Source organism: Drosophila mauritiana, chromosome 3R (genome assembly GCF_004382145.1).
Source record: "Drosophila mauritiana strain mau12 chromosome 3R, ASM438214v1, whole genome shotgun sequence".
NCBI classification, from domain to species: domain Eukaryota; kingdom Metazoa; phylum Arthropoda; class Insecta; order Diptera; family Drosophilidae; genus Drosophila; species Drosophila mauritiana.
The window spans coordinates 9,552,119-9,573,477 of record NC_046670.1 but is presented as its reverse complement, the minus strand read 5'-3'; the positions used below and the strand labels follow the sequence as shown (position 1 = coordinate 9,573,477).

At 38.6% G+C, this 21,359-nt stretch overlaps 14 protein-coding genes across 15 annotated transcripts; 12 read left to right on the top strand and 2 right to left on the bottom strand.

The window, feature by feature from the left end:
- Nucleotides 1-640: 640 nt before the first annotated feature.
- LOC117144191 lies at nucleotides 641-1,138 on the bottom strand. The gene has a single exon (XM_033309239.1). It carries the CDS (start codon nucleotides 1,135-1,137, stop codon nucleotides 661-663), a length of 477 nt encoding a protein of 158 aa, XP_033165130.1. The 5' UTR covers nucleotide 1,138; the 3' UTR covers nucleotides 641-660.
- Nucleotides 1,139-1,542: 404 nt separating this feature from the next.
- Nucleotides 1,543-2,032, top strand: LOC117144326. The gene is made up of 2 exons (XM_033309439.1): nucleotides 1,543-1,772; nucleotides 1,830-2,032. The coding sequence occupies exons 1-2, from the start codon at nucleotides 1,574-1,576 to the stop codon at nucleotides 1,901-1,903; spliced, it is 273 nt and encodes a 90-aa protein (XP_033165330.1). The 5' UTR covers nucleotides 1,543-1,573; the 3' UTR covers nucleotides 1,904-2,032.
- Nucleotides 2,033-2,465: 433 nt separating this feature from the next.
- LOC117145261 (lysosomal aspartic protease) lies at nucleotides 2,466-3,863 on the top strand. Its single transcript, XM_033310844.1, has one exon. It carries the CDS (start codon nucleotides 2,466-2,468, stop codon nucleotides 3,861-3,863), a length of 1,398 nt encoding a protein of 465 aa, XP_033166735.1.
- Nucleotides 3,864-4,202: 339 nt separating this feature from the next.
- On the top strand, nucleotides 4,203-5,389 carry LOC117144110 (cathepsin D). The gene has a single exon (XM_033309130.1). The coding sequence runs from the start codon at nucleotides 4,203-4,205 to the stop codon at nucleotides 5,307-5,309; it is 1,107 nt and encodes a 368-aa protein (XP_033165021.1). The 3' UTR covers nucleotides 5,310-5,389.
- Nucleotides 5,390-5,542: 153 nt separating this feature from the next.
- LOC117144111 (lysosomal aspartic protease) lies at nucleotides 5,543-7,100 on the top strand. The gene has a single exon (XM_033309131.1). The coding sequence runs from the start codon at nucleotides 5,754-5,756 to the stop codon at nucleotides 6,939-6,941; it is 1,188 nt and encodes a 395-aa protein (XP_033165022.1). The 5' UTR covers nucleotides 5,543-5,753; the 3' UTR covers nucleotides 6,942-7,100.
- A 547-nt stretch (nucleotides 7,101-7,647) lies between these two features.
- Nucleotides 7,648-8,480, top strand: LOC117143586. Its single transcript, XM_033308333.1, has 3 exons — nucleotides 7,648-7,848; nucleotides 7,907-8,059; nucleotides 8,115-8,480. The coding sequence occupies exons 1-3, from the start codon at nucleotides 7,674-7,676 to the stop codon at nucleotides 8,123-8,125; spliced, it is 339 nt and encodes a 112-aa protein (XP_033164224.1). The 5' UTR covers nucleotides 7,648-7,673; the 3' UTR covers nucleotides 8,126-8,480.
- On the top strand, nucleotides 8,471-9,091 carry LOC117143585. Its single transcript, XM_033308332.1, has 3 exons — nucleotides 8,471-8,679; nucleotides 8,738-8,890; nucleotides 8,948-9,091. The coding sequence occupies exons 1-3, from the start codon at nucleotides 8,505-8,507 to the stop codon at nucleotides 8,956-8,958; spliced, it is 339 nt and encodes a 112-aa protein (XP_033164223.1). The 5' UTR covers nucleotides 8,471-8,504; the 3' UTR covers nucleotides 8,959-9,091.
- A 231-nt stretch (nucleotides 9,092-9,322) lies between these two features.
- Nucleotides 9,323-10,033, top strand: LOC117144092. Of its 2 annotated transcripts, XM_033309108.1 has the most exons (4): nucleotides 9,323-9,523; nucleotides 9,582-9,734; nucleotides 9,794-9,825; nucleotides 9,890-10,033. In XM_033309108.1, the coding sequence occupies exons 1-3, from the start codon at nucleotides 9,349-9,351 to the stop codon at nucleotides 9,802-9,804; spliced, it is 339 nt and encodes a 112-aa protein (XP_033164999.1). In that variant the 5' UTR covers nucleotides 9,323-9,348; the 3' UTR covers nucleotides 9,805-9,825; nucleotides 9,890-10,033. The 2 variants fall into 2 exon arrangements, with proteins under 2 accessions (XP_033164999.1, XP_033164998.1); XM_033309107.1 differs by lacking the exon at nucleotides 9,890-10,033 and having other exon boundaries at nucleotides 9,794-9,862.
- Nucleotides 10,034-11,421: 1,388 nt separating this feature from the next.
- LOC117144453 (histidine-rich glycoprotein) lies at nucleotides 11,422-12,244 on the top strand. The gene is made up of 2 exons (XM_033309609.1): nucleotides 11,422-12,089; nucleotides 12,147-12,244. The coding sequence occupies exons 1-2, from the start codon at nucleotides 11,456-11,458 to the stop codon at nucleotides 12,206-12,208; spliced, it is 696 nt and encodes a 231-aa protein (XP_033165500.1). The 5' UTR covers nucleotides 11,422-11,455; the 3' UTR covers nucleotides 12,209-12,244.
- An 886-nt stretch (nucleotides 12,245-13,130) lies between these two features.
- Nucleotides 13,131-13,586, top strand: LOC117143962. The gene has a single exon (XM_033308895.1). The coding sequence runs from the start codon at nucleotides 13,140-13,142 to the stop codon at nucleotides 13,584-13,586; it is 447 nt and encodes a 148-aa protein (XP_033164786.1). The 5' UTR covers nucleotides 13,131-13,139.
- A 959-nt stretch (nucleotides 13,587-14,545) lies between these two features.
- On the top strand, nucleotides 14,546-14,937 carry LOC117144307. Its single transcript, XM_033309419.1, has one exon. The coding sequence runs from the start codon at nucleotides 14,569-14,571 to the stop codon at nucleotides 14,935-14,937; it is 369 nt and encodes a 122-aa protein (XP_033165310.1). The 5' UTR covers nucleotides 14,546-14,568.
- Nucleotides 14,938-16,077: 1,140 nt separating this feature from the next.
- Nucleotides 16,078-16,524, top strand: LOC117145300. Its single transcript, XM_033310893.1, has one exon. The coding sequence runs from the start codon at nucleotides 16,078-16,080 to the stop codon at nucleotides 16,522-16,524; it is 447 nt and encodes a 148-aa protein (XP_033166784.1).
- An 878-nt stretch (nucleotides 16,525-17,402) lies between these two features.
- Nucleotides 17,403-17,783, top strand: LOC117145272. The gene has a single exon (XM_033310859.1). It carries the CDS (start codon nucleotides 17,430-17,432, stop codon nucleotides 17,763-17,765), a length of 336 nt encoding a protein of 111 aa, XP_033166750.1. The 5' UTR covers nucleotides 17,403-17,429; the 3' UTR covers nucleotides 17,766-17,783.
- Nucleotides 17,784-18,459: 676 nt separating this feature from the next.
- Nucleotides 18,460-18,962, bottom strand: LOC117144292. Its single transcript, XM_033309395.1, has one exon. It carries the CDS (start codon nucleotides 18,926-18,928, stop codon nucleotides 18,554-18,556), a length of 375 nt encoding a protein of 124 aa, XP_033165286.1. The 5' UTR covers nucleotides 18,929-18,962; the 3' UTR covers nucleotides 18,460-18,553.
- Nucleotides 18,963-21,359: the final 2,397 nt, after the last annotated feature.

Genomic DNA, 21,359 nt, shown 5'->3' with positions numbered 1-21,359 from the left:
GAATAACTACTACTAGTGGTATCGAGCCAGGGTTTTATACTATTTTTTCTACCGATTCTAATTGTTTTTAATTAAAAAACCATGCGTGAATATGAAAAGGTCATGTGTGAAAGATATTCTCATCAGCATTCTAAGAATCGTCTTTTAAAAAGTCACTCCTGCCTCTCGCGGCTTACTTTTGATGGGAAAGTGAAACGCAGGCAAGCGTTTTGATTGACTTGGTCTCGCGAAGGTGTATTAATTCGGCTAAAAAAAGGCAGCAAGCAAATCTCTGAACTCCACATGTAATAAATCTTTGGCTCTGTCAGCTTGGCGACACCGCGTGCGTATCGCGTTGGCCAACTTCGCCGCCCACCCGTCGGCCAACTTCGATTTGGCCCGGTCCGGTCGAAAAGACATGACAGTCGACAGGTCGCAGCCAAGTGAATGGGTGCTCTGAGTGTTGGGAGCACGGAACGCTGCCACTATTTTAGCTTTATTGTGGCACCGAGAAAGTCGGTTTGAAAATCGCTCAGAAAAGTGCCCAAGATCTTGCATCTTTTTACGTTCAAAAATGTGACACGAAGTATTTGTAGCTTATTTGTATGAACAATCGCTTCGAAAAAGTTCATTGCTAATAAACTTTCTAACATATCTTTGTTAAATTTATATATATTTTATTTAGGGGATAAGCTTTAAAACCGAAACTCGTTTGCCATTCTTCCTTCCCGTCCTGAAGTCCGCCTTGTAGGTGCGAAATGTTTTCCGATTGAAAAGGCGATATACACATCTGCCTGGTTTAGCACGACATGGGTCATTGTTGTTATTAAAAGCCTTTAAAACACGAACATTTCTACTATTTTTAAGGCCGTTTCTAAAGGCCACTCTGACAGGCCGTCCCGTTCGACGGTCTTTTACAAGGAATACGACATTATGGCGTATTCTCTCTCCAGTTCTCTTGGGCAGCACGTAGTATTTGTCTTTTGGGTACAAATACGGATAGCACTTCTTACATGAAAATCTGCGGGACTCTGGCTGGGCCCTACCATAGTATTCTGCAATTGGTTTCGACACCTCATTATCTACATGGTCACTAATGGACTGACCGAGTGTCAGATTCATGACCGCCAAGAGCATCCACACCCACACAGCAGGCATGACCGACTTTCGATTGGAGCCGCAACGATCTCTTTGGGGAGTTCAAGTGGTGGTCACAGCGAATCGATTTGTGCTGGAAACTGATCGCTGTAAATTGAAATTCAAACATATAATTGTTAGCCCGGGCGGCACGTTTTCCATTCGGACATTACTGCCATTTACAGTGATCCCAGAGTGAGTGAAGGTTAAGGCGGTTCAACCAGTTTACCAATATGATCGGTGGGTGTAAAATATTTTTCGGATTACATAGGTAATGGCTGCGGAACATATAAAAAAGAGTTGAACTGTATTTTCTGAACACTATTAAAAGTTAATGAAATTTACCAGCTGTATTCAGAACCAGTTCTATATAACTCAATATATGTATATCTATATGCCTATATAAGCTCATCAGGTTGTCACGATCGTTCAGAATGTATTTCACATTTCTCCAAAAATGATCTCGCTAATTGTTATTTTTGGATTGCTTTTTGTCTCAACACAGATAGCAGCAAAACCCGAGTCGGAATGTCCTGAAATATGTCCTGCAATTTACATGCCGGTCTGTGAAGAAGCTATGATAAATGGAAAATTGGTTAGATGCTTATTTGGCAATAGCTGCGAAGCAGGTCGTAGCGCCTGTCGTCATGAAATAAGTGAGTAGTAATGTACATATACTCCTAACGCATTTATTTGAATTGTTTTCCTTTCAGATTGGCGCCATCTAAGCCAAAAAGATGGAAAATGTGAAACTTCTCCATTCCAATTATGCCGTCAATACCTCTAATCTAAAAATATAATTTCGAGAGTAAACAAATTCTTTTAATAGACTAAGTTATGACGTTAATTTACTTACCAAATTGACGTCTTTCGCTGAATAAAATATGTTTTGGCTTATGTGTGTCTCTACCATGAAGTTATTTTCTTTATATTGTCTTTTTTTTTTAGGCTAATGACATTGACCTGTATTTACAAAATTATTTATTCAATTTAATATATTTTACAAGTGTCATTTACTGTTTTTTGTTTTGGAAAGCGGGTTTTTGAAGTACTATACTAATACTGCGGAACTTGTGCGTTTTTGTTGAGTAAGGTCTTTTCTTATTTATCAACGGAGACAATGATATTTTGTGTTCTAATTTTCGGCTTAACTACCATGTTATCCGTATTGCATATGTTGCTATTTGCTTTTATTCCTACGCGTTCTGAGGAAATCCAAACATTCCCACAGCTGGTTTCCCCAGTGACCTTGGTTAGCAAATTTCACAGAATACGGGGCTCTATAAAACCCATAACACCCGAATTATTAGAGTTAGTACCTACTAAACTTTCTCAAACAAACTCAAAGCATGCGGTGCAGGATTTTGGTGCTGTGTGCATTCATTTGCCTCTTTGTAATTTTGACGGAGGCCAGGCAGAGGAAAGTCAATCATTCCGCTGATAGAAGATCATTGGCGGTCAGAAGTGGACAGAGGAACCAGCGGAGTAGTGCTCGTCATGGAGCAGGATTGGCTGCCAGATCAACTAATCAAAGGAAACGCAGATTAAATGCGGCCAAGAGAAGCAGGAGGAGGCGTAACTTGGCTAGAAAGTCAAATCGGAAAATTAAGGCCAAAACTGAGTCAGTCGTTAGAAGTGGTTCAAGTTACGCTACTTTACCATTGGACTTCCAACAGAACTTCGTGCGAACCACCGACAACCTGCGATCGGAGAAGGCCTTTTTGGCGAATCGATATGGCTTTAGTTTTGCCAAGACTTCTGGAACGGCTACGTTGAAAAACACGGCGAACATGGAGTATACCTGCAAAATGAACATTGGTACACCCAAGCAGAAGTTCACAGTGCTTCCGGACACTGGAAGCTCGAATATCTGGGTGCCTGGACCGCATTGCAGGAGTAAGGCTTGCAAGAAACACAAACAATATCATCCGGCCAAGTCAAGTACCTATGTTAAGAATGGGAAATCCTTCGCCATCACCTACGGTTCGGGTAGTGTGGCAGGAGTCCTGGCCAAGGATACGGTGAGAATAGCTGGGCTGGTTGTGACCAATCAAACTTTCGCCATGACCACCAAGGAACCGGGAACCACTTTCGTGACCTCCAATTTCGATGGTATACTAGGACTGGGATATCGATCCATAGCCGTGGACAATGTGAAGACCCTGGTGGAGAACATGTGCTCGGAGGATGTGATCACCAGTTGCAAGTTTGCCATTTGCATGAAGGGCGGCGGCAGTTCCTCGCGAGGTGGTGCCCTAATCTTCGGCAGCTCCAATACAAGTGCTTATAGCGGATCCCATAGCTACACATACACTCCGGTGACCAAAAAGGGTTACTGGCAGTTCACTCTGCAGGACATTTACGTGGGCGGCACCAAAGTGAGTGGCTCGGTGCAGGCCATTGTGGATTCCGGAACTTCCCTGATCACAGCTCCGACGGCCATCTACAAAAAGATCAACAAGGTCATCGGATGCACCGCTACCTCCAGCGGTGAGTGTTGGATGAAGTGCTCCAAGAAAATACCCGACTTCACCTTTGTCATCGCGGGCAAGAAGTTCGTGGTCAAGGGTAACAAGATGAAATTAAAGGTGAGGACCAACAGAGGCAAGACAGTCTGCATATCGGCGGTATCTGAAGTTCCCGACGAGCCAGTGATCCTGGGCGACGCCTTCATCCGTCATTTCTGTACGGAATTCGACTTGGCCAACAATCGCATCGGATTCGCTGCCACTACGTATGCCACTTAGACTTATCTGTATTAACTTATAATCCAGTAGATCTCGCATAGATGATCATTTTTAATTTTAGTACACCTGTAACTTGAAGCTCACTGTTCCTATGTAACTTCTAAAATTGTTGCCAAGTTAAATCATTTTGCTAAGTTCGTATATATAAAGTTTTCATATATTGAAAGCATTTGTTTTAAATAAAAATAGCTAAGATGCAGAACCATTTAAAAGCTGTGGGTCTATCCCTTTACCTAGTTAATTACCTCAAGCAGCTGCAAAGTTACATGTGCGCAATTCCAGTTGTAACGCAAAAATGTAAGAGTAATATTTTCAGTTCTCAAAGTAAATTCATAGAAGATGCTTCGAGTTTTGTTTTTCTTCCTCGCGTTTCTGAGTTTAGTCTTTGCTACTAGAAAAATTCTGAAGGTACCGCTATACGTTAGGAGAAGCTTCAATGGAAGTGAAGTCTTCCTGGCCAGAAGTGCAGACAAAGGAGGCGAAACCCTTCAGCTGCTGCTACAGACGCACAACAATATGGAATATTATGGGACAATAGCCGTGGGAAACCCTAGGCAAAACTTTACAGTGATCTTTGACACGGGATCTTCGAATACGTGGATACCCTCTGTGAACTGTCCGATGAGTAATTCGGCTTGTCAAAATCACCGCAAGTACAACTCTTCTCGATCAAGTAGTTATATTCCTGATGGAAGAAACTTCACGCTGCGATATGGATCGGGAAAAGTGGTTGGCTATCTATCAAAGGACACCATGCACATTGCTGGAGCTGAGTTACCCTATTTCACATTCGGGGAAAGTCTGTTCCTTCAACACTTTCCCTTTAGTTCCGTAAAATTTGATGGACTAGTGGGCTTGGGCCTGGGAGTCTTGTCCTGGTCCAATACGACACCATTTGTGGAACTTCTGTGTGCACAGCGATTGGTTGAGAAATGCGTGTTTTCGGTTTACCTCCGTCGACATCCGCGGGAGATAGTCTTCGGAGGATTTGATGAATCTAAGTTTGAAGGAAAACTGCACTATGTGCCAGTCAGCCAATGGCATACCTGGAGTCTTCAGATAGCCAAAACTTCAGTGGCAACTCAACAAATTGGTGGGAAAAGTAATGCGATTTTGGACACGGGAACATCACTGGTTCTGGTGCCCCAACAAACATATCATAACCTGCTGAATACCCTATCAGCTAAGCTACAAAATGGTTACTTTGTGGTGACATGCAAAAGTGGATCTCTGCCAAATATCAATATTCTCATCGGAGAAATGGTATTTCCCCTAACATCCAGCGATTATTTAATGGAAGTGCTTTTGGATCGTAAACCAGTCTGTGTGTTGGCCATTGCTCCCATTAACAGGGGATTTTGGGTACTCGGCGATATCTTTCTGCGCCGATACTATACAGTTTTCGATGTCACAGAAAAGAGGATCGGATTGGCCAAGGCCAAGTAATTGATAAGTACATAAAGTGTATATATTACTTCTATATGTTACATTTACATTAAAAGTATAAGTATGTAAAGTATAAAGTATACAAAGTATATAAGTAAGTCTATGATATTATTTCAAACATTTTTAAATTCCGAATGGTTTTTTATTAAAACAAAATCATTTGCCAATGTACCACTGTTCGCACAATTTAATTGTGTAATTGCCAATTGCTTTGTTTATTCAATTAAATGTACTCGCACTATTTATCTCTACTTTACGCAAACATTGAAGTGCGTTCAACCACCACATTAACCAATTCCATTTGGAATGCCAGACGAATTGGGCCATTAAAGTGCTCCATTTGCAGGTGCTATAAAACAATCGCGGCCAGAATCTCTGCCAATTAGTTGAAAGGGGCTTTACAAACGGTTCGGATCGATTTAAATTCGCCTGGTCGGGCCAGTGATGCAATGCCTCATTTTGCTGTGGTTGTCCCTGTGGATCTTGTGCCTGTTTTGGGCGAAGTGCCAGGGCCAACTGATCCGGATTCCCATGCAATTTCAGGCCTCTTTCATGGCCAGTCGCCGTCAACACCGTGCCGGCAGATCATCCCTCTTGGCCAAGTACAATGTGGTTGGAGAACAGGAGGTAACGTCTAGGAATGGTGGGGCCACAGAAACGCTCGATAACCGATTGAACTTGGAGTACGCTGGACCCATTAGCATTGGATCGCCGGGTCAGCCCTTCAATATGCTCTTTGACACCGGATCGGCCAATCTCTGGGTGCCAAGCGCCGAGTGTTCGCCGAAGAGTGTGGCCTGTCACCATCATCATCGCTACAACGCCAGTGCCTCGAGTACCTTTGTTCCGGACGGTCGGAGATTTTCCATCGCCTACGGAACTGGAAGTCTGTCGGGAAGATTGGCCCAGGATACGGTTGCCATTGGCCAACTGGTGGTGCGGAATCAAACCTTTGGCATGGCCACACACGAGCCGGGTCCAACCTTTGTGGATACCAATTTCGCCGGGATCGTGGGACTGGGCTTCCGGCCAATAGCTGAGCAGGGAATTAAGCCATTGTTCGAGAGCATGTGTGACCAGCAGCTGGTGGATGATTGTGTGTTCTCGTTTTATCTGAAGCGCAATGGCAGTGAAAGAAAGGGTGGAGAACTACTTTTCGGTGGGGTGGATAAGACAAAGTTTTCGGGTTCCCTTACTTACGTGCCCCTCACTCATGCGGGGTATTGGCAGTTCCCTTTGGATGCCATTGAAGTGGCCGGTACTAGAATCAGTCAGCATCGACAGGCCATCGCGGATACGGGTACATCTCTAGTGGCAGCTCCTCCCAGAGAATACCTAATTATTAATAGTCTCCTTGGCGGTTTGCCCACTTCAAATAACGAATATTTGCTCAACTGTTCTGAGATCGATAGTTTGCCCGAAATCGTGTTCATCATTGGAGGTCAGCGATTTGGCCTGCAGCCCAGAGATTATGTAATGAGTGCTACAAACGACGATGGATCGAGTATTTGCCTATCTGCTTTCACTTTGATGGATGCGGAGTTCTGGATTCTGGGAGACGTTTTCATCGGTCGATATTACACCGCCTTTGATGCGGGCCATCGGCGAATTGGCTTTGCCCCAGCGGCCTGAGTTTTTCTAAGTGTCGTTTCTGGCTAGCAACAAATATCTGCTCCGTTTAATGACAAAGCTTGGACATGAAACGTGGCCGTAGAGAAATCACGAGAGTTGGTTACAGTTAGGAAACACAGATAAACCAGTTAGTGGAAAAAAAACAGCTGATCAACCCACGTTCACGTTTACTTTATTATTCGATTAGCTACGGGTATCCCCTACTGGAAGATATATATGTTATATCTGTACCAATTTTAAATATATTATACTTTTAGATGTATTTCACAAATATTTAATAAGTTGCCTGCTTCGTTGACTTTGCTTAGCTTTAAATTTTGTATTATTTTATCAAATCACTAATTATACCGCAAGTTAAAATTTATTAAATAATATTCAAAAAATATTTCGCTTTTTTTATAGTTTCTGTACATTTATTAATATTTATAACAATGCTATAATTAAAAGTATTGTATCGTAATGAGGCTGATAGCGTGAGAGCCCAGTAAACTCTGATGAGAATTGTTTATATATATGAGCTCTCTTATCTTTGTCTATTCATTCTATTCATCTTTCATCCACGAATACGTGTGAATCGCGTATACAAATAATATAAAAATCACCGACATCTGGTTTGTGACTATTCTTCATATACTCACACTGAAAAATCCCACTCAGTCCCTAGAATCCCCTAGCTGCTTATATAATAGAGATTCACGCTGTTCAGCAGTTAGTTATAGAAATATTTTCAAGATGAAATCGCTTTTCTCTCTGTGCCTGCTGCTCGGTTTGGCTTTAAGCCAAGTTAGTGCTAGTTGCCCGGAGAGCTGTCCTGATACGGAGGATGTGGTGTGGGCCCTTGGAGGCGGATGCAATGTTTTCCGCAATAAATGCTACTTTGACAAGGCGAACTGTAATCCAGATTATGGTGCAAACATATTATTAGCCATATAACTTGATGTTTCATTACTAACCAAATGTTATAGAGTTGACTATCACCACCAAGGAGGAGTGCCAAAAGCATTGCGCCGATGCTTGTCCTGCAGTTTACCAGCCCACAAGTGGAGTTTATAAGGGGCAGGTGCGAAACTTTAGCAATGAGTGCCAAAAGTTTATTCACACCTGTCGGACTGGCGAAAGTAAGTTGTTCCCCATAAATAAGGTGCTCAAAGATTAATTCCTTGTATTTCACAGCTTTTTTGTAGGGCTATATGGTTGTGTGATTGAATGATTGAACTAAGAATTCAAATAAAGATATTTTCGAGTTCTTGTTCCATAAATAAAACAAATACGCTTTAGTTCTAAGTGCGCATTGTGTTCCTGTCTGATGAACATTGAATTGTTTAGACTTAATGATAAAGAAGCAACTGAAGGGGGATCACAAGCGTCTTTAAAAAGTGTTAATTACGTATGTATGACGTTAACAAACAAAAAACCCCCACACATCTGGCAGTTTCTGCCGTTTGAATAAATTAAAATCGATAAAACTTAACGAAGACGCGCCTCCAAGCAAACAAAAACCTTTATAAGTTGAGGAAGCGAACGATCTGCTCAGTTCATCCCAAAACTTCGAGGCTATCAAACATGAAGTTCTTCCTCTATATTAGCCTTTTGCTGTGTGTGGCTTTAAGCCAAGTTAGTGCTAGTTGCCCCGAAAGCTGTCCCGATACGGAGGATGTCGTGTGGGCCCTTGCAGGCGGATGCAAAGTTTTCCGCAATAAATGTTACTTCGACAAAGCGAATTGTAATCCACATTATGGTGCGAACATATTATTAACCAAATAACTTGATGTTTCATTACTAATCAAATGTTATAGAGTTGACCATCACTACAAAGGAAGAGTGTCAAAAGCATTGCGCCTTTGCTTGTCCTGCAGTTTATCAGCCCACAGGCGGAACTTATAAAGGTCAGCTGCGGGAATTTGGCAATGAGTGCGAGAAGATCATTCACACCTGTCGAACTGGCGAAAGTAAGTAATACACTGAAAAAAAATGTGTTCCAAGGCTAATTCTATGTGTTTTTACAGCTTTCGTGTAGGGCTTAATACTTTTATAACTAAACAAAGAATTAAAATACAGAGATTTTCTGGTTCTTGCCCTATAAAAAACATTTTTTCTTTATGTATAGTTTTGGTAATAAAAATTTTGATGAAAATGAAATGTTTTTAAAGTACGATTGTAAATTGTTTTTATTTATTGATAATAAAGCAAACAATGGGCCACCACAAGCGTTTTTATGAAGTGTTATTTATGTATAATATTAACAAAAAACCCCCACACATCTGGCGGTTTCTGTTGTTTGAATAAATTAAATCCGATAACAAATTTCTGAAGACGTGCCTCCAAGCTAACAAACACATATGTATATATAAGTGGAGGTGGCAAACGATCTGCTCAGTTCATCCCAAAACTTCGAGGCCTTCAAAACATGAAGTTCTCTCTCTATATTTGCCTTTTGCTGTGTGTGGCTTTGAGCCAAGTTAGTGGTAACTGCTCAGGGGAATGTCCGGATACGGAGGAAGTTGTTTGGGCTCTCGGAGGAGGTTGCAATGTTTTCCGGAATAAGTGCTATTTCGACAAGGAGAACTGCCATCGCAAGCCACGTAAGCATTTTCTTATTACAATTTAATAGGAATTAATGAAACGAATATTATATAAAAGCATTGACCATAACGACCAAGAAGGAGTGTCAGAAGCAATGTTCCGACATTTGTACAGCCATTTATCAGCCCACAACAGGAATCTACAAGGGCAAAGTCCTACACTTTGGTAATGAGTGTGAAAAACAGGCTCACACCTGTCGTAGTGGCCACAGTAAGTTAAACATGTTTAAATATGACAGTTGACTTATTTCCCTTTATTCAATTTTACAGCTTTTTTGTAAGCCACGCAGAATGTTTTAAAGGTGAACGATAATAAATGAACTTTTACACCAAAACATATGACTATTAGTTGTTTTCATCTATTAGGGCTTCTTTGGGACTTCAAGCATGAAAGCAAATATTGAAATCGTGTTCGCGGAACGAACAGCCAACAAGTCACGTAGAAATCTAGCGACCGCGCTGAATAATTTAATAGTGGTTTAGTCACACCCAGTTTAGAAGAAGATGTACTGAAAAATTTTTGTTTATATATATAATAATAATTTTTAATATTCGCTTTAACATTAAAATAAAAATAAAAATATGTAATCTGTATGAATTTCATTTTATTTTGTTTGGGTTATATAAAAATATATATTTATATAAAATATTTCTCAATAAAAATAATATGAATGCCAATGTTATACCACATATTTCTTATCTTATTACATAATATTAACTATTATTAAAATTAATTAAAAATTGGTAAGGGTAATTCCCCTCCTGTCTAATATAAAATGTGTAATTAGATAACCCAATAATTCACTGAAATTATCCACTTCTGTTGACCACGTGACGTTTTCGTTGGGGTTTTAGAGTTTATTTTAATAAGTTTTTTATTATACTGACTGCCTATGGAAAACGTTATTTTATGTTCATATAAAGCTAATAACTAATTAAGTTATTACGATCTCGTGTTTTTTTGAAAGCTATTTAGCATGCATATGGTAGAATGATAGTTTCAAAAAACTGTCACGCCCACAACAGAAAGACTCACATCGCGAGATGTGAGAGTAAGTTCAATTAACTAATTACAACACAATAATAGAGTAGTTTAATTACTTACATGTTATTTGTAAAGTCCCGCGAGATAGATCTAGTAGCACTTTGTAAACGAATAAATCTAAATAGATATATTATCTTCTTCAGTGTATCTTTCTTAATAGGAGTTTTACATTTTATTTGGATATGAAAAGTGAATAAAAAGCTAAAGAAGACAGTAGAAATCTGGTCACAATTCTAGTTTATGAGAATCTTTATATTTTGGGTCATGCGGCGCTTCTTTTAACGCATTTTAAAATAATTCACAACAGTTAAAATACTTGTATAACCAAAATTTGTCAATTTGACAATCTTCTAAGTAATCAAACCGAAGTACACATTGTAAAATAGTTTACTTTTAATACTTCGTGACTTTAAACTACTACGACGAGTCTTACAGTCTTCAACAGAACCATTTGAGAATTTTAGGGCAACATCAAAATAAAAATATTAAAAGACCATTATATTTAAGACCATTTGTAAAGATGTAAGCATGCGAATGGGTTCAGTCAACTCGGGTTGACCTGAGGGCTTAGAATTCTGAGCTCTAGGTTTTGCGAATAACTGGATTGAAGAAATTCCCGAGTTGAACGTTCCTAGCCTGCATATACCACAAGGTTGTGATTTATGCCTTGCTTTAGAGTATTTATATTATTTAATTAGCTGCTTACCAACGATGCCATTGCTGTGCTTATCTTTTAATTAATTTCTAATTAAAATGAGTTTCTTATTAAGTTTAAATTATTGGACTCGGTTTCTACTGTGCTCTGGGTATAAAACCGAAAAGGTTCCTGTGAATCAGCATCAGTTGGCTCGCGAGTAACGAAACAATTGTAATTTTGGCAAGCAAATATGGCTCTGCGTTTCGTTGTCTTGCTGAGTGCTTGGATGGTCCTTGCCCAAGGATCCTTTCTGCGCGGATCGGATATTATTATATCAGAAGCGGAGGTTCCCCAGAAAGGATACCTGCCTGTCGAAGATGCTTCAGTGCATCAAGTCCTTCATAACGAGCCATTGTCTGCAGGAGTAGGAAATTATCATCAAGGAGTACATCTGTACCAATCCCAATCGCATCATCACGAGCACGGACCCCATTATCACCTAGAATCGCACCATCACCTATCTGAGTCCCACCATCATCATCAGTTGTCTGAATCGCATCATCTCATCCACGGATCCCCTCAGCACCACTATCACGGTTCACATCCTCACCAACAACTCGAGGCACCAGTTCATGAAGTTCATGGATCCCACCATCAGCATCCAATCCACGCGTCCCCCCATCACCACAACCATCTGGAGGCACCATATCACGGAACTCATGGTGTTCATCATCTGCATCATCAGCGCAACTGCCACGCCACCATCCACTGCCCCAGGGTTCATAGTCCAACTTATGCCACCGATGGTCATCTCTGCTATAAGGTGGATAACTCCTGCGAACTGGCCGTTTTGAACTGCCTGCGTCGCAATGAACTTAAGCCAGGTTGGTTATAACGCCATTTAAAATGGTACCACAAATGATATTATTGTTTACTTGCAGTTCTGAGACACATCGGTCATCACGAATGCCATCGTCTGCCCAGCGCTCACAGGACCCACTAATTCTGAGCTCAAGATAACTGAACTGATATCTACCTGATTGCGTCTTGTTGTATTGTTTTCTTCTTCCGAAATATAATATTTTCAAATGAAATACTTTTGTCATTGTCGATGGTGTGTGTCTACTATTTACACAAATCTGGGTATACTTATGCATGATAATTATATGCATTTATCTATATTCGCAAATATAATAGAATTAAAATATAGATAAAAAAGGCTTGCCTATAAATATATTTATTTTATACATATCAACAACGTTCTCCTTATATTAAAATCAGCGCTATTTTATGCCGATCGAACAACCAATTTGCTAATAAATAGACAACGAATTAAAATACATTACAAAAAAACATGAAGAAGCGCTGTAGTCGATTTCCTCGGCTATTAGATTAGATACCCATAACTCGTTGCCGTCTGGCTTCAGATATAGACCATATTCTGCTTACATAATGGACGGACGGACGGAAATGTTGGTCCCTATCAAGAAAAAATATACTACAAAATGATTGAAAATTGGCCATTTTAAACTAATCTAGTATGATTTTGTGGTACATTATTTATTCGGATTTGTCAAATGATGTCAAATCAAATAATACATTTTTAAGATTGGTTGTAATGAAAACACGTTTTACTTAGTTTACTTTATATAATTACAGTACATGACATTAAATTTATTTCAAATTAATTAGGGCAAAACCAGTAATTGTCTTGCATAAACAAGATGAGAAATCAGTTCAAAGTGCAATAAACTGGGTCAACTTAGAATTTGGAGCAGATTGCATGACATCACATACTATAATTACTTAAAAATGATGAATTACAGCTCTTGTAAATTCAGGCTTTCTGGCTTTTCTCTGCTATAAAAGTCCAAAGTTAGCAGCACAAGGTATCAGTTGTTTAACAAACATTCAGCAAAAATAAACAAATCAAAATGGCAGCCCGCTTCTTTGTAATCTTCAGCGCCATATTCGTCCTGGTCCAAGGATCAAATCTTTTGCCCATTGAACAGGAAGCGGAGGTGCCAATCCGCTCTGGTGCTCCTGCGGAAGTCATTTCGCAAGGACATCCATCTGTGTCCCAATCCGTTGGTTCTACTTACGGTCAAGGCCCACTTCAAGTTCCAATTGGCGGAGGTCATTCCGGAGTCGGATTAGGATTGGCTGGTGCACGACCCTATGTGGCTGCACCTCGTCCTGCTGTGTCCTACGCTCGTCCTGCTGGGGCTGCACCTCGTCCTGCTGTGTCCTACGCTCGTCCTGCAGCCGTGGTGGTTCCTGCTTTGGTGGTTGCTCCCATTCGCCAGCCTCAAGGAGTCCCTGCCCCAACCGTTGTAGGAGCTGGTCACGGAAATGTGTACCATGGTCGCCATCATGGCTAAGAGCCGTGCAAATACTCTTCGTGAATCTATCTGCGATCCCGTTTGACACCATTTATAGACACCCAATAGAACCAATTGAAATTAAGTTTTACAACCATAAAATAACACAAATAAAAGATATGTAAACAAATTTAACATTTTGTTTTTTTAAAGCACTTTAAAATATCCTAGAAATCCTGTTACTATGAAAGTGAGTTGTGTGATAGCACTGTCCACTGTCAAATTGTAATTTTGTAAATTTATACACTTGAGTGTAAACACATGATTGGAAAAGTATTACGTAATTGCCAACCAAAAAGTTAAAAAGAAATTATAAAGCTAAGCTAAGCAAAGTATTCTTTAATAACTCAACATAGAATCTTATCTTCAAATAAATATCTTCAAATATATATATAAAACACTGTTTAAGTCTCGGCGTTTTTTTTATCGAGTAATAATACTTAATGTATAATCTAAATTTTTTTGCCGATTTTCTCGCTTAATCCCTCTTCTGTTATTCCGACTTCTGTCGGGATATATTTAACTTAACTTTTTATAAATATCCGGGTTTTGTTTAGGGTATTTTGGGCAGAACTAAGATTATTTGTAAGAAGCCATTACCATTTTTACCAAGTACTTTATATAATTTTTAACGTAAAACTTTCTGCTGTGCTTATAAATTCATTCTACTCGCAAATGTCAATGGTATATATATATCGATCTATTAAAAAATAATAGAATTACATCTAATATATTCCACTTTAATGTATATTAAGCTAAAGCTTTTAGGTTCAAAACCCTCTATTTGACATCCAAAAGCAAGTTGAATGAGCATTACTTAGATGATTGAGATTGGTGAGTCAGATTTTAAATGTTTTAAAATATTTAATTAAATGCTTAGCTGCCCTAACTTTGCGGTTGTTTCATATGTATATAAGCTTTCACTTTCCAGCTAAAACCATCAGTTGTCTTACAAGCAATACTCACAAAGCTAAATAACAAAATGGCTCTCCGTATTATTTTTGTCATCATTGCCACAATCGTCCTGGCTCAAGGATCAAATATTTCGCCAGTTGCGCAGGAGAATCTTGTGCGGGTTCATCACTCTGGAGTGGTTTCATCTGGAGCTCCTGCCGTTGGTGTTACCCGGGGCCGCCCAGCCGCTTCTCAGGCCCAGCGTCCTGCCTATGGTCATGGATCCATCTCTGGATCTATCGGTGGATCTCGTCGAGTGGGCGAAGTTCCAGCGGCCGGATCTCGTCCTCATGGTGGTGCTCCTCGTCGTTCTTCTGCAAGCGGTTATGGTCGTCCCATCGGAGGTGGAGCTGCTCCAGGAAATGTCCACCGCAACCGCAACCAGAAACCATATTAGAAACACTTTACAAATTATACACCATCCCATCCCGATCTGACGAAATGACCCTATTATAATTTAAATGATCTCAACACAGCTCTTTTATAACTGCAAATAAAAGTTTGATAAACAAAATATGAATACAATTATTAGAAATTGGGAAGATCTCCAATGCAATTACTTGGGTAGGAAACTAATTGCAAAGACAATATAATCATTTCTTCTAATGTCTTTGATAACTATTATCTAATTCTTAAACGCTGAAAATTATTTTATTTTCATGTTGATAATTCACACCGATCTCTTGTCATAAGAATTCTTTCGGCAACCAATTTTATTTAACAATTTAGACATGTACTCTATGGATACAAATTTAAATGGCTACAAAATGTATAATCTTTTAAAGAAATTTCAAGGAAAAACTTTTAATTTCCCATAATCTTATATCTTATCTTATCTTATATATATTTGTTTTTCATTCGTCAAATACAAAAGTACCCATCAGAGCTAATTGTTAAACAACATTTGTTTCTTTGAATCTGGCAAGCTAAATTTTTAGTGTCAGGATAATTTTAAAGAAAAAAAAAAAAAAAAAAAAAATATACAAAAAAAAATACAAAAATTTATAATCTTATAAAGAAATTTAATTTCTCATAACCGAAAATCTTATATATATTTGTTTTTCATTCGTCAAAAAATAATCGGTAGACAACATTTGTCACTTAGAATCTGCCAAGCTGAATTTTTAATATCAGGAAAAGCTTTAAGATAGAATAGAAAATTCAAGATATATATTAAGATATATATTGAACAAAAAGTCTGTTTTACAACTATTTTTAAGCCCATTTACCTGCAATAAATGGAAACAAAGGGTCTTTTCAAATTATTAAACCTGATTTACAAATCTACTTAATGTAAACAATTATTTATTCGTGAAATAATAAGACCAATGAACTCCAATTTTAATCTTGGAAAGTTCAGAGGCCGATGAACTTTTTTCTCATGACATCTAAAATGTTTAATATTTGTTTAATAAAGTGCTTTGGTATTTTCTTATTACATTAAACAATTTGAATAATTCGAGCTTGACTATAAAAGATTTAGTTTTCCACGTTGAAAGCATCAGTCAATCTGAAAGATTAATCCAAAACAACCAAGATGGCAGCCCGCTACATTGTTGTCTTCAGCGCCATATTCGTCCTGACTAAAGGATCAAATATTTTTCCCATTGAACAGGAGTCGAAGGTGGCACTTCACTCGGGGGTCGTCTCGTCTGGAGCTCCGGTTGTTGTTGTTTCTCAAGGACATCCATCAGCCCACCAGTCGCAACGCCCGATCTACAGCCATGGCCCAGGATCCATTCCAGTTGGAGGAAATCATCGTGTGATCGGATCAGGATTGGCTGGTCGTCTTCGTTCGGGGTCCCACATTCGACCGGCTACTGTGGTCATTCCTGGTCCCACAGTCCTGATTTCAGCCCCCCGAGTGGTGGCTGCCCCAGTGGTTCCTATCCGCCATCCCCATGGAGTGCCAGCCCCAATTGTCATTGGATCTGGACACAGCAACATTCATCAGACTCATCACCATGGCCACATTCCCTATTAGGATGCAGTAATAACGACGTAAAAATTGATCTGTTTATACACACTTTTAAAAATTCTTAGAAACCTTATTGTTAACTATTAATACAATTGAATAAAAAGTTTTACATCAAAATATTTATCCTTTTAATTACTGCCAGTATTAAAGCCATTACTACAAGAGGTATTCTTCGTTTAACAGGCTGTTTGTCCAAATACATAAGTTATTCACAAGTATCATTATGTTTAAGCCAACTTTTTTTTAAAAGAAAAAGAAGGAGAAATTGATATTTTTAACGAATACTCAAACCAAATATTATAATTTGTTTAAAAGAATTCTAAGCTGAAAATATCTGAATGGCATTTAAAAAAGAATACTTGTACTTCGTTTTTTTGAATGTTTTAAGTGGGAATAAATTTTATTTTATAGGTTTTTTAAATAAAAATAAGAAAAAACTTTAACAGCTTCTTTTTCTATACTACAAAAATGTAATATATTTTATACATTTTATAAATGTGTCTTTATAAATAAAAGAACGTATAATTGACCACACGTCAACAAAAAAAACATGGTTCGCTGATAATAAAAATTTTCCATTCCAGTCACTATTAATTATTTTTTATGAAGCGTGTTAATGAGGTTACTAAATGATATTTAACATTAAGTAATGTTCGAAGTATTTAATGTATAAGGAAACGGGAAACTCCAGTGTATGATTTGTTACACTTTTAAGTCAGTAGGTACATCATTTCTAATAATTATATCATTAGGCTTAAAAAGTAATTTTAGATTTGTGGCTTTCCATATATTTATTAATAAAAATTTAGCGTATAAAAAAGACAGCAATTCGACAGTAACCATCAGTTGTGCAACAAAGATTACAAAGAAAGAAATTAATTTCTTATATTAAGTAATAAATATAGAAAAATATGCCATTTCAATTTGCTTTCGTGTTCTGTGTTCTGAACGTCTTGGTCCAAGGATACCATATAACGCAAGTGGAACCTGAATCCTCGGTAGAAGCCCATTCTGCTGGAGGTGTCTCATCAGGAGCTCCTATTAGTTTCCCCGAAGTGCGACCGGCTCCTGGATCGCAGGCTAATACCCCAGCTGCTCGTCCAGTTGCTCCTCGTATTGTGTCTTCTTATGGTCGTCGTCAAACTGGATCTAACACTCGTCCAGCTGTTATCGGTAGCGCTGGACGTGCTATCGGCGGAGGAGCTAACCATGCCCAGAATCGCAATAGGATTCATAAGCCATACTAATTCTAAAAGTTGATTTAGTCCCCGAAAAATTGTCAATCAATAAAAATCATATTTAAAAACTATATTTATGTATAAATTATTGTTGACTCAAATTAGTGTTGACCGAAAACCCATTAGCGAGGACTTGGAGATATGTTCAAGACCTCTCAGTTGAAGTTAGAATTTTTTACTTAATTTTTGAATGTCAGTCGAAACATTCAAATACAAAGAATCTTACGATTTTTACAATTCAAATGTATAATTGAAGAGTTATAGATAGATATAGAGTATAGATGTACTCTACATATGTATGTATATGTGCTTTATGTGCTTATGTTCTTTAGTTTATTTTTTATTTCACCACTCTGGTTTAATTTATTGATTCAAGAATCAGCGTCTTAACATAGCCCAATATCAACAAATTGGCAGCTTTTAATGGTCTGAAAATCGAATTTATATTCCCAGCTTAACTGGCTACTCACTTTGGTCAACAATTCAAGAAATGTTTAAATCATGAAGTGCAGCCGATTGAGTGCGTAACTTGTCGCTAAACTTTAAATTGGCGTATTAACCAGTTCACCAAAGGTGACATTGTTCCTAAGGATTAAGTACTAGGTAATGTCTATGCATTGAATATTCCCCAATGTTCAATGTCATCCCTGCCATTGTAAAAAAATCTTAATCAAGTTTAATTTTTATATAACATTTGTTATTATTTGCGATAGAAAAAGGTTTGAGAGTAGATTAGAGATGTAACAAGAAGAATGTAGATCTAGGTTTGGTCATTTGCTGATGATAAGTTCTGTTTCTTAATAAGGCTTTTGGCTGCGTTGGCGATTCTGGTAGGAATTTCCATGGGCAGATCCTCCTACATTTGGACGACCATGAGCTCCAGCAGACGGACGACGCGGAGCTCCACCACGAGGACGAGATCCGGTCACTCCAACTGGGGACACTCGACGGGAACCTCCAACAGGACCAGAGAGGGATCCATAGCCAGAGATGGGTCGTTGGGGCTGGGGAGCAGCAGAGTGGCCACGGGTTATTCCGACAGCTGGAGCTCCAGATGAAATAACTCCAGACTGATGCACTCCCACTCCGGATTCCTGATTCACCGACGACAAATACGATCCTTGGGCGAGGACAACCAGGACACTGATCACCAAAATATTATAGAGTGCCATTTTGAAATTGGTCTTTTAATTAGGTGCTTGAATGTAGAATGTGAAACAACTGATGCCTGGCTTCAAATAAGTGAATCCTTTTATAGCAAACACCTGAGTACTCAAATAAAACATGAATGCAGTTAAATGTACATATTTTATTAAGAATAAAACAATAATATGACAATTTTGATAATGATGTAATGGGGAAACTAAGGTCAGATTTTATCTGTAATATACTCCAATGATCCAGTTTTGTAATTTCGGTGTTTAGCAGATAATAAATCAGAATGAAGGAGTTCAACAACCACCTGCTATTATTCATATAAAAAATATGAATGAGTAAATATGAATTCCAGTTAGAAGCACATACTTTTGCAAGCGTTGTTATATGTAGCTGAATACAAAAGTTCGAAGAAAAACCAAAGGTATATCCTACATGCGTAGTCGCATTTTCAACTCTTAAAGCAATTTATGCATAAAACATGACTAGCTCGACACAGACGGCTCTTTTTCACAAAATTATGGTCTAACTAACATTACTAGCAGCCATGGATTTAATTGGCATATAGAAGGCTTGATTAAGCCGACCATTTGGTAAGCCAAAAAAGAAACACCCATCATCGCGGTTGCCAGGAAGTAAGGCATTTGCGAAAATAGTTTTGAAAATATAGGCTCAAGTGATGGAGACCCAAAATAATGGTTAACCTTGCCATATATAGCTCAGGGTCCGTTTATTATCCATAACAATGAAAGCAAATTAGGCTTACGATTGTTTAAGAAATGGCAAACCCAATTGAGGTTTGATAGGTGGGCAATAATAATGAAAAATGGTAAAAATGAAATGTCATGGTGGCAACATTAAATTACGTAAAATTATTTTGCGATTTCTGCAATTTAGAAAGTAAAGACAAGTGTGTGAACCATTTTTGGGTGTATCAATCATATGTGTCCCAAGTATACTTTCAATACCAAATATTTTATAATTATTCGGAATAACATTTTATTAGGTTTTCGATAGTTCTTAGCTTTGGGCACGTAATTTGCAACTAATTGAAACTCTACTCTAGTGCAATATGACTCATTCGCACCGTTGTCGCCAGCTGTGCGATCTAGGTGTTAACATTTTTTATTTACCTATTTTTCGTTTGTCAAGCTGACATGCGAGCGTTGCGGTTTCCAGTTACTCGTTTTAATTTTAATTACATTTTTCGTATACAATTAGCTAACAAATCAATGAGAAACCGTTAGGCAAAAAGAACAAACACAGAAAAATTGTATATCAACAATTGCTCAATCGATCCGATCAAATAACAAATAACTTTGTGCCGAATATTGACATTTCGTAAGCATTTGAAAAGTGAACGCGACAACAACAAACCTAAATGCAGTGCGTTGGTAAAAATCTTGAACACGTTAAGAATGTTGGCAAGGTTGTCTGCCACGGCAGCTGCTACTCTGTGATTTTGTGGGCCTCCATATGAGTCTCGATCCTCCGACTGCGTCTCAATCCGAGAGTCCAACTTAATTAAATTGAATTTTATGTGCCGGATTGGATCGGCCACTTGGGGCCCCGGCGACCATGACGAGGTGAGGCTAATCAAATGGCCAAATTGTAGGCGCGTTTACCATGCAGCCACCAGTCAGCTAAAGTAATGAGCTTTTTGTCGGCTACACGACTCTATTATGATGAACATGGCAATCGTCCAGCGATAAATATCAATTAAGACACCGTCAAATGCCTCAATGGCAGCAAGAAAATTGGTAAACTAATACCGCCGACATGCTAATGTTTTGCTCTACATTGAGGCTGTGCGTAAACAAAAATGTCACACGCCATTAAAAATTAATAGCATGTTTAAATAGCAAAAAGCCACGAAAAAAATCTCATAATATTAAATAGAGAAAAAGCAGTCAGCCGGACTCAAGGCAGTCAAACCGGGCCGATAATACAAAATTTCGGCATTAAATGCTCATACAAACAACGTCAACCCCGAGCAAAAATTGAGTTAAATAAAAGAACAAAAACGTGGCACGAACAACTTTTCAAAAAATGCGTGGTACATTGTTAATACTGATCTTGTTTTTTGCCGCAGCTCCGGTCCAAAAATGTTGCACAATATTCGTGCGTTCATGCAAAGCAATTGTCAAACCAAACACAGCCCAAAGCCAAAGGCCAAAAAAATCGATACGGACTCTACTGTTTGGCACAGACAAATCTACCACAGGAAAACTCCATTTGGCGGTGTTTTTTATTTTTGGGCGAAATTAATATCAATTGCCCTCCGTTTTGACGTTTTCTGGTTTACGCTCATTATTGTTAGCCTCCTTTGCATTGCTCCCTCCGAATTTTGACTTATGATGAAGGCTCGCCAGATTTGTATGTGCGGTTTGACAAATTAAATTAATTGGCTCGTACTGATATACCGCTGATTTGACGAGGCTCTAAAAA